A 13,998-nucleotide genomic window follows, 5' to 3' on the forward strand; every position below is an offset into this window, starting at 1 on the left:
AGTTATAGCTGACACAGTGCGTTGACCTTTTCAGGGTCAGCACTGATACCGTTTGCCAATGCAATGCATCCAAGGAATCACACTGACTGCTGGTACAGTACACATGAGTTATTGGCAAGTTCCACTGGCACCTGTGTCCCAGAGGTACACCACTTTGCTCACTCCATTTGACCGTTTTCAGTTCCTCCGATTGACTTTCGGAATTTCCACAGCACCTGAATTTTTCCAGAGGGAAATGATAAGAGTGCTAGAAGGCCTGAACGACCAAGCATTTCTGCAAGACAACATAATAGTGCTTGGTCACATGAAAGAAGAACATGACGTACGACTGCACAAAGTACTTCAGTGCCTGCAAGAAGCTGGCATCACCTAAAACGCAAGAAAATGTGTACTGTACCAGCAGTCAGTGTGATTCCTTGGATGCATTGCATTGGCAAACGGTATCAGTGCTGACCCTGAAAAGGTCAACGCACTGTGTTAGCTAGCACAGCCAACAGATGTAACAGAAGTGAGGTTCTTCTTGGGAATGGCCAATCACCTGGCTAAATTTCTCCCAGGGCTCTCGCAGCTCACAAAACCATTATGCAACCTGCTTCACAGTGATGCTGAATGGTGCTAGGTTACACTGCAGCAAGAGAGTTTCAATGCCAACAAAAAAGAATGGACGACAACACCGGTGCTCACCCACTACAACCCTCGATGTAGATGTGTCATTGGGACAGTCCTCCAGAAAGAGACAGCAGGTTTTAGGCTTCCAGTTGCCTATGCCTCAAGGTCCCTCTCTGACACAGAGACACGATATGCTCAAATAGGGAAAGAAGCATTGGCAGTTACATGAGCCTGCGAGCCGCTTCTACCTGCTATGTTTGCAGTTCCATGTAGAAACAGACCACACGCAGCTAGTGCCACTGCTGTCGTCACACCGCCTGGATGCAACGGTTCCGAACGAGACTGCTGAAGTTTGATTGCACTATTGCCCACATCCCTAGCAAGGAAATACGTGTCCTCAAGGAAACCGCAGAAAGAAACAGACGGTAGCAGCCTGAGAAGCCTCAGCAAGGCCATTAGAGAGCACAAAATGCTTATGATGGGACTTCTGTCCGCCTCCCACGACAAGCTAGGGAGGATAAAGGCAGCGCAAATGAATGATCCCGTGATAGCAAGGGTCAGGGATTACTGTATGATGTCATGGCCCCAACAAGAGTCACTGCCCCTTGAAGTGTAGAGGTATACAAAATCTGCCCATGAACTGACACTGGTGGATGGCATTTTACTCAGAGGCAGCCGCACTGTCACTCCTCTGAACATGCAAAGAGACATGCTGGAGCACTTGCATAGTGGTCATCAGGGTGTTGGAAGATGTAGGGCTCCAGCCACTCAACCAGCCTGGTAGCCAAGTATTAACCAACACATCCAGAGTTATGTGTCAAAATGTCCTGTCCTCACGTAAACCAGACACCGAGCCCATGATGCAAACCCCACTTCCAAAACACCCACGGGAAGTAATTGGAATCAATCTCTTCAGTGAGAATGGAGAGGATTGCCTTGTAGTGATGGGTTATTACTCATGCTTCTTTGAACTCAAGAAGCTGAAGCGTACCACCACACAAACATTACTCAAGCACTGAGCCAGATCTTCGTGTGCTTTGGAGCACCAGCTATCATACGATCGGACACTGGTCCTCAGTTCACTTCGGCACAGTTCAGCATGTTTGTCAAGCAATGGGGATCATGTCACGTAACCAGTAGCCCGTACTTCCCGCAACAGCGCTGCAGAAGGAACTGTACAGATGGCTAAGCAGTTGCTCAAGAAGTCATCCAACACTCCCAAGGCTCTGCTTGCTCATCACAACACTCCGGCGAAAGAGGCGTTCACACCTGCTGAACTCCTCATGGGAAGATGCCTCAGAATCAATTTGCCGGTGGCACCAAGAATGTGATTTTAGATTGTAGCGCGAAGTGAACACGGACACAGAAAGGCGCAGACAGGACGAGTGCTCGTCCGTCTGCTGCTTTCTGTGTCCGTGTTCACTTCGCACTACAATCCAAGATCATGTTACCGTACCAACTCGCCCAACTTTCTATCCTTTTGCACCAAGAATGCTGAAGCCACTGTGGAAAATTGGGACATTCAAGAAATGAAATGAAGCATACTAGGTTAAGCAGTGTAGGCAACACAACCAGCGACACAGGACTTTGCAGAGAGACCCTATTCAACCGCAGACAGCCATCTGCATCCTGTCCAGTGCTGCAACAACACGGACTGTAGTCGAGCCAGCTCACATGCCATGTTCACATGCGGTGAGCACAGCTGGTAGTATCACTCGACGCACAAGTAAGCATCTACAGCCGTTGCAACCTGCGGGAATCATAAGAAGCGGAAATTCCGTAAGAGCTCCAAGTCAGCTCGACCTTCTCCCACGTAAGAAAACGAGAACAAAATTGCGAGACTACTTCCAGCAGCGGTGGAAGAGGCGCGCTTAGTTTCCATAGTCTTCACTTCATAGCCAAAAAAAGTTGTCTGTGAGTACCTTCTCGGGATCGAAGCGAACACTGTTGGCTTTAACGGCGTGACTCACAAACACCGTCCTTGGTGTGACATGTAATGTAGACGATGTGCGATAAGGCGGTCTCGCCGCCTTGGTTATATATTGCTTTGACACGCTGTGTCAAAAACCAAACAAAAGAAAATAAAGCAAATGTGACACGTAAAAGAGGGGGAAAGCGTTCTTGGCCGCATTGTTCACAACAGCTGCCGTACAACTAGAGCGGTAGTCTTCAGGACATGAGGGGGGAGGGTATGGATGCTTGGGCAAGTGGAATGCATTCCCCGAAATTTTTCCTTTTCTCCCTGTGTACTCGGACTTTGTGAAAAATGGGTGCATTTGCTATAGCCATGGCAACATTTATCATAACAACTGCGAGGTCGATATTAGAATGCGGCATCAATGAAAACCCACGCTGGAAGTCGTCTATTCTTCAAAGCCACTTCAGAGAAAGGGAGGTGTTGTGTGCACGACCGCAACGAGATGGCATAACATACACCATCATGTGAGATGCAGAACAATGCCTCAGGGAGACTGGGCCAGATCGCAACAGCCGAGCTGGCATGTAACCATGCGAGTGTTGCTGATGTAACGTACTAAACAGTTGTCGCTTAACACATACATCTCGTCAATCTTATCACATGCTCGTCACTCAATCATGACAATTTTGATGGTTGTGCTGGTTTTGTTCACCATAAGTGAGTGTTCATCTTAAGTGGGGCCATCATAAGTGGGCACGACAGTACATGAATTCATAACCTAGTCCTGGTTGTGTTAGCTACCATCACTTGTAGCCATTGTGGTACATGTGAGACATAGATTAAACCACAACCATCATGTAGTAGGTCATCTTAGGATTAGGCAACCGGCCAATAAACCCTTGTTTGCCACCTTAAGCTATCAAGGCTGCCATGGACAAAATCCTCCGTATTGACATATGTAGTATATTGTTTACCTTGTTCTGGTGACCCCTTTTCACTGTCTGACCACTGTTATAAGGTTATCACTTGGCACAAGACATGCCTACATGTATGTGAAATTACCAAAACGTTGTTGCCAGTCCTATGGCGAAAGAGCCTTATCTAATCAGATTGCACACAAGTAGCTGTGCACGTTCTTGAACATAAGCAAGCACTGGCGACTATGCTGGGATGTACGATGAATCAGATATAAATAGCCAGGGCACTTGACCCGTAGATCAGATTTTGATGACTGATGACTGTGCTGGTTGCTATCATTGTGCTCCGAGTGTTACTTGTTTTTGAGGCCACAAGTTCGTCCAATAAAGAGCTAGACTCGTGACTCACAGTTTTGGTACTACTATCTGGTTCTCCACCATCACTACAATGTGAAAACGTGCAATGAACTAAAAAATCCTTGGGAACTGAGTGACTCGGTTCTCATGTTTTTGCTGTTCTTACCAGGTCCTCCCCAGGCATTAAAACCAGTTGCCAATGCAGCTTGAAGCCGCAGACCTTGTTGTGTAACTTCATCTCGTGGCATGGGCAGCAGGTGCCAAGAAGCCTTGGACAGGCCAGCCTGCAATGGTCACATGACCTGTGAAATTGCTGCACATGTGACATGCTATCACTGTTCTATAAACACTTGCAGCCTAAATATCACATAAGAAATGTATATTACCACGTTCATGACAATTTCTAGGACCACAGCATGATGACAATGAAACCAAGACAACAGCAACAAAGCCAATACCAATGACGCAAGACAATGGCGTCGCAACCATGATGACGACAGCAGCATGGCAATAATGTAAAAACAACACATCAATGATAAAAATTGGCATACCTTATCTCCACATCTCTCTAAGCTTGCATAATGGTTTAAAGTGTGTTACACTATGGCATTAAACAACTGTGTTATGCTCGAACTCTGTAACTGGTGCTAGGCTACTTGGTTGCTGGGTTTGTGTTGTGTTACCAATGCAAAATCAAATGAGACGCAAAGAGAAGACCAGCGTTTTTTATGCCTTCTCTTCGTGTGCAGTTTGTTTCTTTGCAGGTCACATATCACACTAAACTCAGCTCCCTAGCACATAGCTGCTTTGCACAGTCAAAACAATGCCCTAAATGAAGACTTTGCTTCCAACAGTCTGTAGAATTCACCTTTCTCTTAAATGCAGCAAAATTCCTTCAAATCAAATCAGCAGATGTCTAATAAGAAAATTCCTGCATTTTACATGTACCTCAAGAAGGGAATTGTAGTTGGCTAATGCCTCATTACCCTATCCTACACACTCCGGTACTGGTAAGATCTTTCAAAAGCCATGCCTATTCAAGCAACCCCTATTTTTAGATACTGCTTACAAACACACCTAAAAAAAACTTTATCATGCAGACACCCACCGTATGTGACAAGGCTGATCCCAGCCATGAGATTTTCAAGGCCTGCTGGCTCTTGGGGCAGTGCAGGCCATCAGCTAGCCACTGGATAACCTCCAATCGCTGCTCTTGCCACCATGATTCCCTGCACACTTCCCCCTGCATTTGATGCACATGTGCTGCTTAGCTCTAACCTTGCATGCTCACTGAAACGTATTAATTGATAATAAACCTTCACCCTTGAAAATATGCAACACAGGTGGGCGTGAAAGCCACATACTGAATGTTGCACAAGTAGGAATGGTGAAACATGGCATGCGCCTTGTTTTGCCCCAACAATGATAGACAGCACCACTGCAGCAAAATCACTTTTTTTTTTTTGCTTGCCAGGCATCACTGCAGATGATGTGTACTTCAGATGTATTTCTGGATGAAACAGTCAAGTAATGCAGTAATGACCCCAAATATGATATTAAACTGCATGTACCCCGAAATGCTACCTCTGTGCAAAATTTAAGTATGAACAAGGCAATTTAGTCATAAGGGTCATTAATAGCTGGCATGCCTATTTCTGGAATGCTTGGAACATTACACCATAAGCGGATACAATATTCTCCCCAGTAATCTGCATATTATCATAAAATGGGGCAAGATCCAATAATAATAAGAAAAAAACAAGATAGCAATAGTCCATATTAGCTGTACTAACCTTTATGCTTGGACTTTTACCACACCATGCTCTAAAGTCAAAAGGGGAACAGACCAAGTATTTTACTATTATAAATTCTGTCTACAACCTTACTTCGTGGGAATTTAAAAGTTCCAATAGTACTATGTTCAAACAAGGAATATGTGCACCCCAGTTGTCTTAAAACTTCTGTTGATCCTACTGTCTTGTATGCACATTTGGTGATTTGGTGCAAGGTTGCTGGCTTTCCTATCTCGGCTGTGCAGATTTGAACATGCTACGCCGACTCAGCCGTAGCCATGGTGGGAAAAACAATGTCTGCCCCCATTTGCAGTTTGAATAGAAAGAAGAGCAGCATGCAAAAATTTGATTTTCTGGTTTGGCAGGCATACCTGGTGTTGGTATTTATTAAAGACATTGTCTACAAAGCAGAGAAAGAGTTTCATCATGAAGAAAGGTGTTTGCACAGACTTTCAAGCAGGGCATCGAACATACTGCAAACATGATCCAAAATTTAGGGCAGAACAGGATGCAAACGTGAATCAATATTCTTGTAACTTGCCTGAACCAGAACCAAACATGAACAAAAAATGAACGGCTACCGGTTCAAAACAAAGCAGTTCCAAGTATCTTTGGCAGCACACGCAGTAAATAAATCCTTCAGGCTAAGCAATGCAGCTTTTCTCCCCAGTTAAACTACCCCCTTGTAGCCTATTTATCCGGCATAACATTTTGTAAGCACCAGTCAGGACAGATTTGGCGTATATGCCGAAATGTGCGGGTACCAAAGCTGAGATGCTTGTAGTTCCAAACTCGTACCGTCCTAGCTGGTCTCCATGGCAGAAATATCTTTTAAGGGTCTTCAAAGGACCGCCAATTGCGCTGCAACTGTGCAACAATGGAAGGCGTGGTAGCAACCTCCATGAATTTCGATAAGTAGCCTACGGCAACTAGGACGTACCGGTTGCCAGCTGCTGTGGCAGGCAGTGGGCCAATATGATTGATACCAATGGTGTCGAAAACGGTCCCTGGCACTGTAAATGCTATGAGGAGACCAGCCTGGCCCCCTGTTAATCGTCAGTGCTGCTGGCACAACTCTAAGCTCATCACGTATGAGCAAACACTTTTTTCCATGCTTGGCCACCAGAAGCGTTCTTGAACCTTCCTCAGCGTGGCTCTACAGCCAGCATGTCCTTCTTCCGATGTATCATGGATAGCATGTAATATCTGGGAGCACAAAGGGGCAGGAAGGACCAGGAAATTGTGTTCGTCTCCCTGATTCTTTTGCCAGTAGCGATACTACAGAGTGCCCTCCCACATCACAAACTTGGGCGCTTCTGGTGACAGAAATCACAGAGGAGGCTTGGGCACCATCCCCAAGGTACTTGCGTTGAAGGATGAGAATGTGGGAGTATCTCTGAGCGTTGAAGAATGGTCCTGTCGACTGTGCCATTGTAATGAAACAGATACTCGGCTGTCCACCAGAATTCCTGTTTACTTCTCCCTTCTTCCTCCTCCACGACTCCTCTTCACCTTCCTCATAAAGCACTAAATTATTTCCTTGTAGGTATACGTTTTTAACTGCATATAACTCATGGATGACCACTAGCATATTAAACTGTCCGCAAAAGAAAGATAACTTTTATAAAAAAATAGAGACAGCCATTCAACATTAATTTACATAACCGCTACAAGACCTAATCTGACATTTTAGAGAGGCTTCTCAATGACACCAAAAAGATTTATTATGAGAACAAGATTAAAAGTGCTGGCAACAACCTGAAACAGCAGTGGAGTGCAATCAACTCCTTCCTCGGCAGGACTACGTCTAATGCCCTCATACCCAAGATTCAGTCAGGAGATCACACCTACAATAACCCTTCTGACATTGCAAATGCCTTCAACAATTATTTTCTGCACAGAAAGTCGACTCATTTGAATCTGTCAATTCCTTCTGTCCCCGTCAGCCTTACAATTCCTTTCTTTATCTGGTTTCACCCAAAGAAGTATGCACTGTCATCTATCACATGAAAGACACAAGTGCAGGACAGGATGGCTTTCACTCCGTTCACATGAAAATAATAGCCCATTTAATCTGTGACATGTTTTCATACATCATCAACCTAAGAATTAAAATGGGCATTTCTCCAGCCGCATTAAAAAAGGCCAAGCTAATTCCTGTTTTTAAGAAAGGCGACAAATGCCTCACCTCAAACTACTGTCCTATTGCCATACATTCTTCAGCAAAGTTATTGAAAATTATGGTTACTCGTTTCACTAACTATATGACAAAATTTAACATTTTTTTCTCCAAGGCAATTTGGTTTTCCACCAGGCTATTCTACTGAGCTAGCATTAATATTTAATATCTTGAACAAACAGCATTAAAGCTGCAATAGATGCTGGTAGTTGTGTTGCTGCGATATTCATCAACCTTTCAAAGGTATTCGATTCCATTGTTCACTGCACATTGTTTCAGAAGCTAGAATCTATTAGAATAACCAGCCCATCTTTGACTTTACTCCACAATTGCTTACATGATAGAGCAAAATTGGTATACATATCTGGTACTTACTCATTACCTAAAATAACTATTATTGTTGTGCTGCCAGGGCTCTATTCCTCGTCCTCTTTCATTCTTAATCTATATCAATGACCTTCCCTTATGCCTCCACTCATCTAACTATATAATCTATGCTGACGACACTACCATACTAACTGCAGGTAAATGCATAGCCTTACTGTTATTCAAAATTAACAGATGTCGCCAATGTATTGAATTGGTACTGGAGTAATGGACTAAGTGTTAACACTAAGAAGTCTAATTTTATTATCGTTTTTTCACCCAATCGGTACATTTCTGGCACTCCATCTATTCATATTGGTAATGAAATAACATTTTTCTTCTGACAACACTACCTTAGTGGGCTAAAATTGCGCATCTAAAATTTACTATGCATATAAACTCACTAATGAAAGAAATCTGCATGCGGCTTTAGTATTTTATTAAATGCTAGGTCATACTTTGATATTAAAACCCTGCTATCACTTTATTTACACATTTGTTCACAGTCATATTAATTACTGCTTATCTACCATTGCGCAACACTTATCCAACACATTTGTCCACACTGTCATGCACTCATAATCGGGCTATACGAATCATGACATTTATCAATTATCATTAATTAACATTTATCAATCCAACAGCTGATACTTCCTTGTTGCTTTGTGATCACAACATGCTACCACAGGACAAGTTAAACAAATACTCCCATGACATTTTATTTTACAAATTTATCACTGGAAAACTCCCAATAGTCCTGATTAACCCAGATCACTTCCCATATGTCGCTTCTACAAGATTAAATTCACTGAATAACTTTTTGTTGCTTAAACCAAGAACTAATTATGGAAAATTCACTGCTAATTTCGTCTTAACTTCACTATATAGAGCACTTTACCCACTAACCTTAAAGAATATATTGCCATTAAATGTTCATGAAAATTCGAGCTTCCTGTGCTCTTGCAATATGTATAAACTTGACTCAATATACATTTTTATGTATATCTTTTTCTTTTTTTCTTCCTACCTCTGTTTTATTGTATTAGTATTTAGGCTCATATTTTATTCATGCATACATCAATTTGCCATTTGCTCTAATAACAATTCTTATTTTCCTGCTTGTAAGTATCAACAGGAGGTCTTGCCCTTACAGACTATGAGACCTCCTTCGGTATATACAGTTAAACCTCGATCTAACGAACTTAATATAACAAAAGTGTGTTTATACATGATTTCAATATAATGAAATTTCACTCCTGCCTCGAAGAAGTAATGAGACAGTAAATGGAAACATCCGCGGACGCAGATGGTCAATTGGTTGAATCACAAGCAGCTGCTTGCGAGCGCACCTCTCAAATAATGCGCTGTGCACGACAAAAAGCGACGGCTGAAGTGGATTAAGTATTCATGGTCTCCTTACCATAAATACTTAATCTGGATGTTAGAAGCCATCCAAAACCAAGCTGGTCGATTCACTTCCTGCAATTGCAACTACCAGTCAAGCATTACTCAAATAAAACTCGACCTTTCCCTTAAATCACCAAGTAGTTGATGTGACGTAGCACTCCTGTCCTTGCTCCATATATGTTCACCAAAGGAAGCCATCAAACTTGCCACTGGAACACACGTCTTGCATGTCATGACGACTTTATAATGATTTGTGCCTCACTCGCATTTATGGGAACACTAATGCACTTAACTTCTTAGCTATACCACGAGCAATTCGGTTATGGAATTTGCTTCCTAACAGCACTGTCACGCAAATGAGCAATGATAAATTCAAGCAACTACTGAACCCACACTTTTCATCATAGCAAGTATATTCATCTGCACGTATGTCATGTCATATAATATGTGTCATATATGTGCCATGTCTCTCTCTCTATCCTTTCTTTTTTTTTTTTTTTTCAATATGCCCTTCCGTACGCCAGGTTGAATTGTCTCTTTCTCTGAGCATTCTTATTCTTTCCCATTTTTTTTTTCAATTGGTTGTTTCAATTTTGTTTGTTTTATGTGCTCACGCTATGTGCGTTATTTTGCATGAGTGATACGCCACTTTTTATGTTACTGTGAACTGTACTTTTCATTCCTTTCCTGATAACTCTGTGTATTGCTTCAGCATTTTTATTTGTAACACTGTTTTGCAAGCATGTTATCATTAAAAATTTTTAGCTTTCAAAAGTTTAGTTCTCATGAATTGGTTTTCTATTATCATTTGTTCAACGACGCCCTCCTTACTCAATGCTCCCCTTGGGGCCTGTAAGCTACATTGAAATAAAAGAATAAATAAATAAATAAATAATCTGCCACGTGTGCAAAGAGCAGGCATGTTGAGATGATCTGGCATCATGTGCACTGTCTTCTCACGCATTTAGTACTGGAGGTTGCATAATCTCGTGTTTCGGAGATGTGTTGAAGTGAGAGGCAGATGAGAGGCATTCACTTCCTGCTGCTCATGCTTCTCATAATAGCGTCATCCCACTGTTAACGACACAATCAATCACGGGTATGGAGTGAACACGAAAGCGTGGCTGGCTTTGCTTCGCATCGCCGATTTAAAGACATTACCAACACGCCACGAAACTATCTTTCGTTGCCGACACTCAAATTCAACAAAATAATTTCTTTTCTCATTCAAATTTGCTTTTTCAGATTGCCTGACGATTCAGAAAAAACACATTGCGGCCTCTTCCATGCAAGAAAAAGCCATCGATGACCACACTTATTTGCACAAAAGGTTGACTTTGAATACGACGACGCAAATTGCTGATTTCACTAACTCAGCTATATCAAGGTTTAACTGTATTTCATACCTAAATGTACTTATATTATACGTCTGTTGTTATTGTTAATAGGTTTTTCAAAGCTCCAATATTTCTCCATGGGGTCTTCAACTATCCTGCTATCTCATCAAGCAGCGACTACCTTTCCATAGCTTCTGGTTCTTCACAGTCATTAAGGTCTATTGATGTCTCTTATACATTTAACCTTTCACAATTTCTTAATTAAAGAGCCCACTCACATGACTGCATCATCGACTAACACTTGTGGGGATGCGCGACTGTCACACGTCCCCTAATATGCTGCTTTCCCTGCATGTCTCGTGTCTCCTGTGATCTGGCTTCTCCGCATAGCTTAGTCCTGGCACAGTCTGGTTGCAGCGTATTATGAGAGAACTTAGGACAGGTAGTGACGGCAGATCTGGATCATGAGACTGAAATAATCAGAAGAATAACAATGGGCTGGAGTGTGTTTGGCAGGCATTCTCAGATCATGAACAGAAGGTTGCCATTATCCCTCAAGAGAAAATTGTACCTGTCTTACAGCTCTGTCTTACCAGTACTCACGTGCGGGGCAGAAACCTGGAGGCTTACGAAAAGAGTTCTACTTAAATTGAGGACGACACAGTGAGCTATGGAAAGAAGAATGATAGGTGTAATGTTAAGGGATAAGAAAAGAGCAGATTGGGTGAGGGAACAAGCGTGAGTTAATGACATCTTAGTTGAAATCAAGAAAAAGAAATGGGCATGGGCAGGACATGTAATGAGGAAGGAAGATAACCCATGGTCATTAAGGGTTACGGACTGGATTCCAAGGGAAGGAAAGCGTAGCAGGGGACGGCAGAAAGTTAGGTGGGCGGATGACATTAAGAAGTTTGCAGGGGCAACAAGGCCACAATTAGTACATGACCGGGGTAGTTGGAGAAGTATGGGAGAGGCCTTTGCCTTGCAGTGAGTGTAATCAGGCTGATGATGATGATGATGATGATGATGATGACGACGAGAGATGGTGCGAGTGTTGTGCTGCTAGCACCACCTAATGCCAGGGTTAGCTGGGGGCGACAGGGAGTAATAGGCTCTTAACAGGCTATTCCACTTAAGCTCGGGATAGGCAAGTGGCGCGGATGTTCTGCGCATGCGCCGATCCATGCTTTTACGAGACCATCTCACAAGGCCTAAACCGGAATGGACGAACCCGATCGTTCGAACGCGCCACCGTTCACGTGACCGTACGCGCGAGCGACCAGGTGTTAGTGTCTAGCACGATGTGAACATATTCTCTCGTTATCCGGTCAATGTGAGTCAGACTTCCTACATTTGTCGCGTGCCCATCGGCATGTTCTATCGATAATTCGGCTGGTTATATATTGGTGTATAAAAGGCGCAATATATGCCCTCATGATTGTCTGCGCTGCTGTGTTGTCGTTCCTTTGTCCCAAGAGCTCGGGTGAGACCCCCACACACTATGGATCTTGAATCCTGAATTAAAATTAAATTAAATTATTGGGTTTTACGTGCCAAAACCACTTTCTGATTATGAGGCACGCCGTAGTAGAGGACTCCGGAAATTTCAACCCCCTGGGGTTCTTTAACGTGCGCCTAAATCTAAGTACATGGGTGTTTTCGCATTTCGCCCCCATCGAAATGTGGCCGCCGCGGCCACATTTCGATCCCGCGACCTCATGCTCAGCAGCCCAACACCACAGCCACTGAGTAACCACAGCGGGTAATCCTGAATTAACCTCATCACTAAAAGTATCACTGGGACTAAGTGACATTCTCTTTATTCACTTCACTATGTCCTCTAAGCACTCTAAGCTTGTTTGTGACACCAAGGCAGACTTCAAGCAATCAACAATGACCTTGGAAAGTTTTATAGATTCAGTGTTTCTGTAAACTGGTCTCTCCTTAAAACTAAAGTGACTGCATTTGTCAATAAATATATTCCTGTTCTCTACCTACCTTGCTTGGTTTGATATATCTTTATCTTTCATCAATTCAAGATATCCCATTCTACGAGCAGATGGGCCGCACATTTCTCAGTGGAATCTGAATAAAGATGAGCTCTGCACAATGTGAAGCAAAATTTATTTGACAATACATTTCCTTACTTATTATCTTCTAATGCTCATAAATTCAGAATGTTGAGTACACATGATCGAAAAGATGTCCACTTAAAAAGAAATGACAGTTCTATTACTGATGCTGCTATCACTGACTTGCAGATGCGTTTTCATAGGGCATATTTTAAATTTCTGGGGCTTTCATTGAAAAAAAGAAAGGACTACACAAATCCTAGGTGGCTCTAAATGCTGCTACTGATTATTTCTGGACGTCCTACACAACTTTTCCACTGACACATAATTATTAGGCAAGCTAATTAAATGCTTGATGCTCAATTAAAGGTTGTGAGTTAATTAAATAATTATTTTCATAAAATGAAAAAAAAATACTTATGACTAGCATGGACAGCTCCCATTAACACACAGCGACTGCCGTTCACGTAAAGCCATCCATTATTTTTTAATTACTAGCAACATTTAGTTCGGACAGCCAGTATGTGTGCAATTGAAAATAGTACATACAGCCAGCCAGGCAACTAAAGTTACAGTTGGACAAATGCAGCTATAGCTGCATAACATTAAATTTCCATGTATGAAACCCCGTAAAACATCACCCTATTTCCCGCGTGCTAGTGAAGTGACCTCATAACTATATGATATCAAAGCTTGTACTCAGGCTAGTTACTACTAGTCTGTGCATGCCTTGTCAGATGACATCAAAATGGGAGGTTGAGGATCAAAAGCTCTGCGCTGAACTGGTTAGATGTTGTGAACCAGTTTGTGAACCATTCGTAATTTTATTTCCCCGAACCAAAACAAAATAGGAGAGATGTCAAAGCTGCATGACCCTGAACCAGTATACTTTTAAGTTCGACACCCAGCATTTAAGAAAGCAAAGAACTATGAAGAAGGAGCATGCACGTGACACAATTCTGCCTCTTACCACATGGCAGAAATGTGCTGAAAACAGATGTATAGAAACACCCTTATCTGTGATGAATGTAGGCATTGACTGC

The 13,998-nt window shown here is 42.6% G+C and overlaps 1 protein-coding gene across 4 annotated transcripts in view; it reads right to left on the reverse strand.

The window, feature by feature from the left end:
- The window catches only part of LOC135908778 (AP-5 complex subunit beta-1-like), a 209,954-nt gene that overhangs the window by 129,566 nt on the left and 66,390 nt on the right, over positions 1–13,998 (reverse strand). For all 4 annotated transcript variants that reach the window (XM_065440620.1, XM_065440622.1, XM_065440621.1 and 1 more), the window contains exons 8-9: positions 4,910–5,044; positions 3,968–4,085 (exon numbers count right to left, since the gene is read on the reverse strand). In XM_065440620.1, coding sequence (XP_065296692.1) covers positions 3,968–4,085; positions 4,910–5,044 — 253 coding nt within the window. The remainder of the gene's footprint in view (positions 1–3,967; positions 4,086–4,909; positions 5,045–13,998) is intronic.

The sequence above is a fragment of the Dermacentor albipictus genome, chromosome 1 (assembly GCF_038994185.2).
Source record: "Dermacentor albipictus isolate Rhodes 1998 colony chromosome 1, USDA_Dalb.pri_finalv2, whole genome shotgun sequence".
Classification (NCBI taxonomy): Eukaryota; Metazoa; Arthropoda; class Arachnida; order Ixodida; family Ixodidae; genus Dermacentor; species Dermacentor albipictus.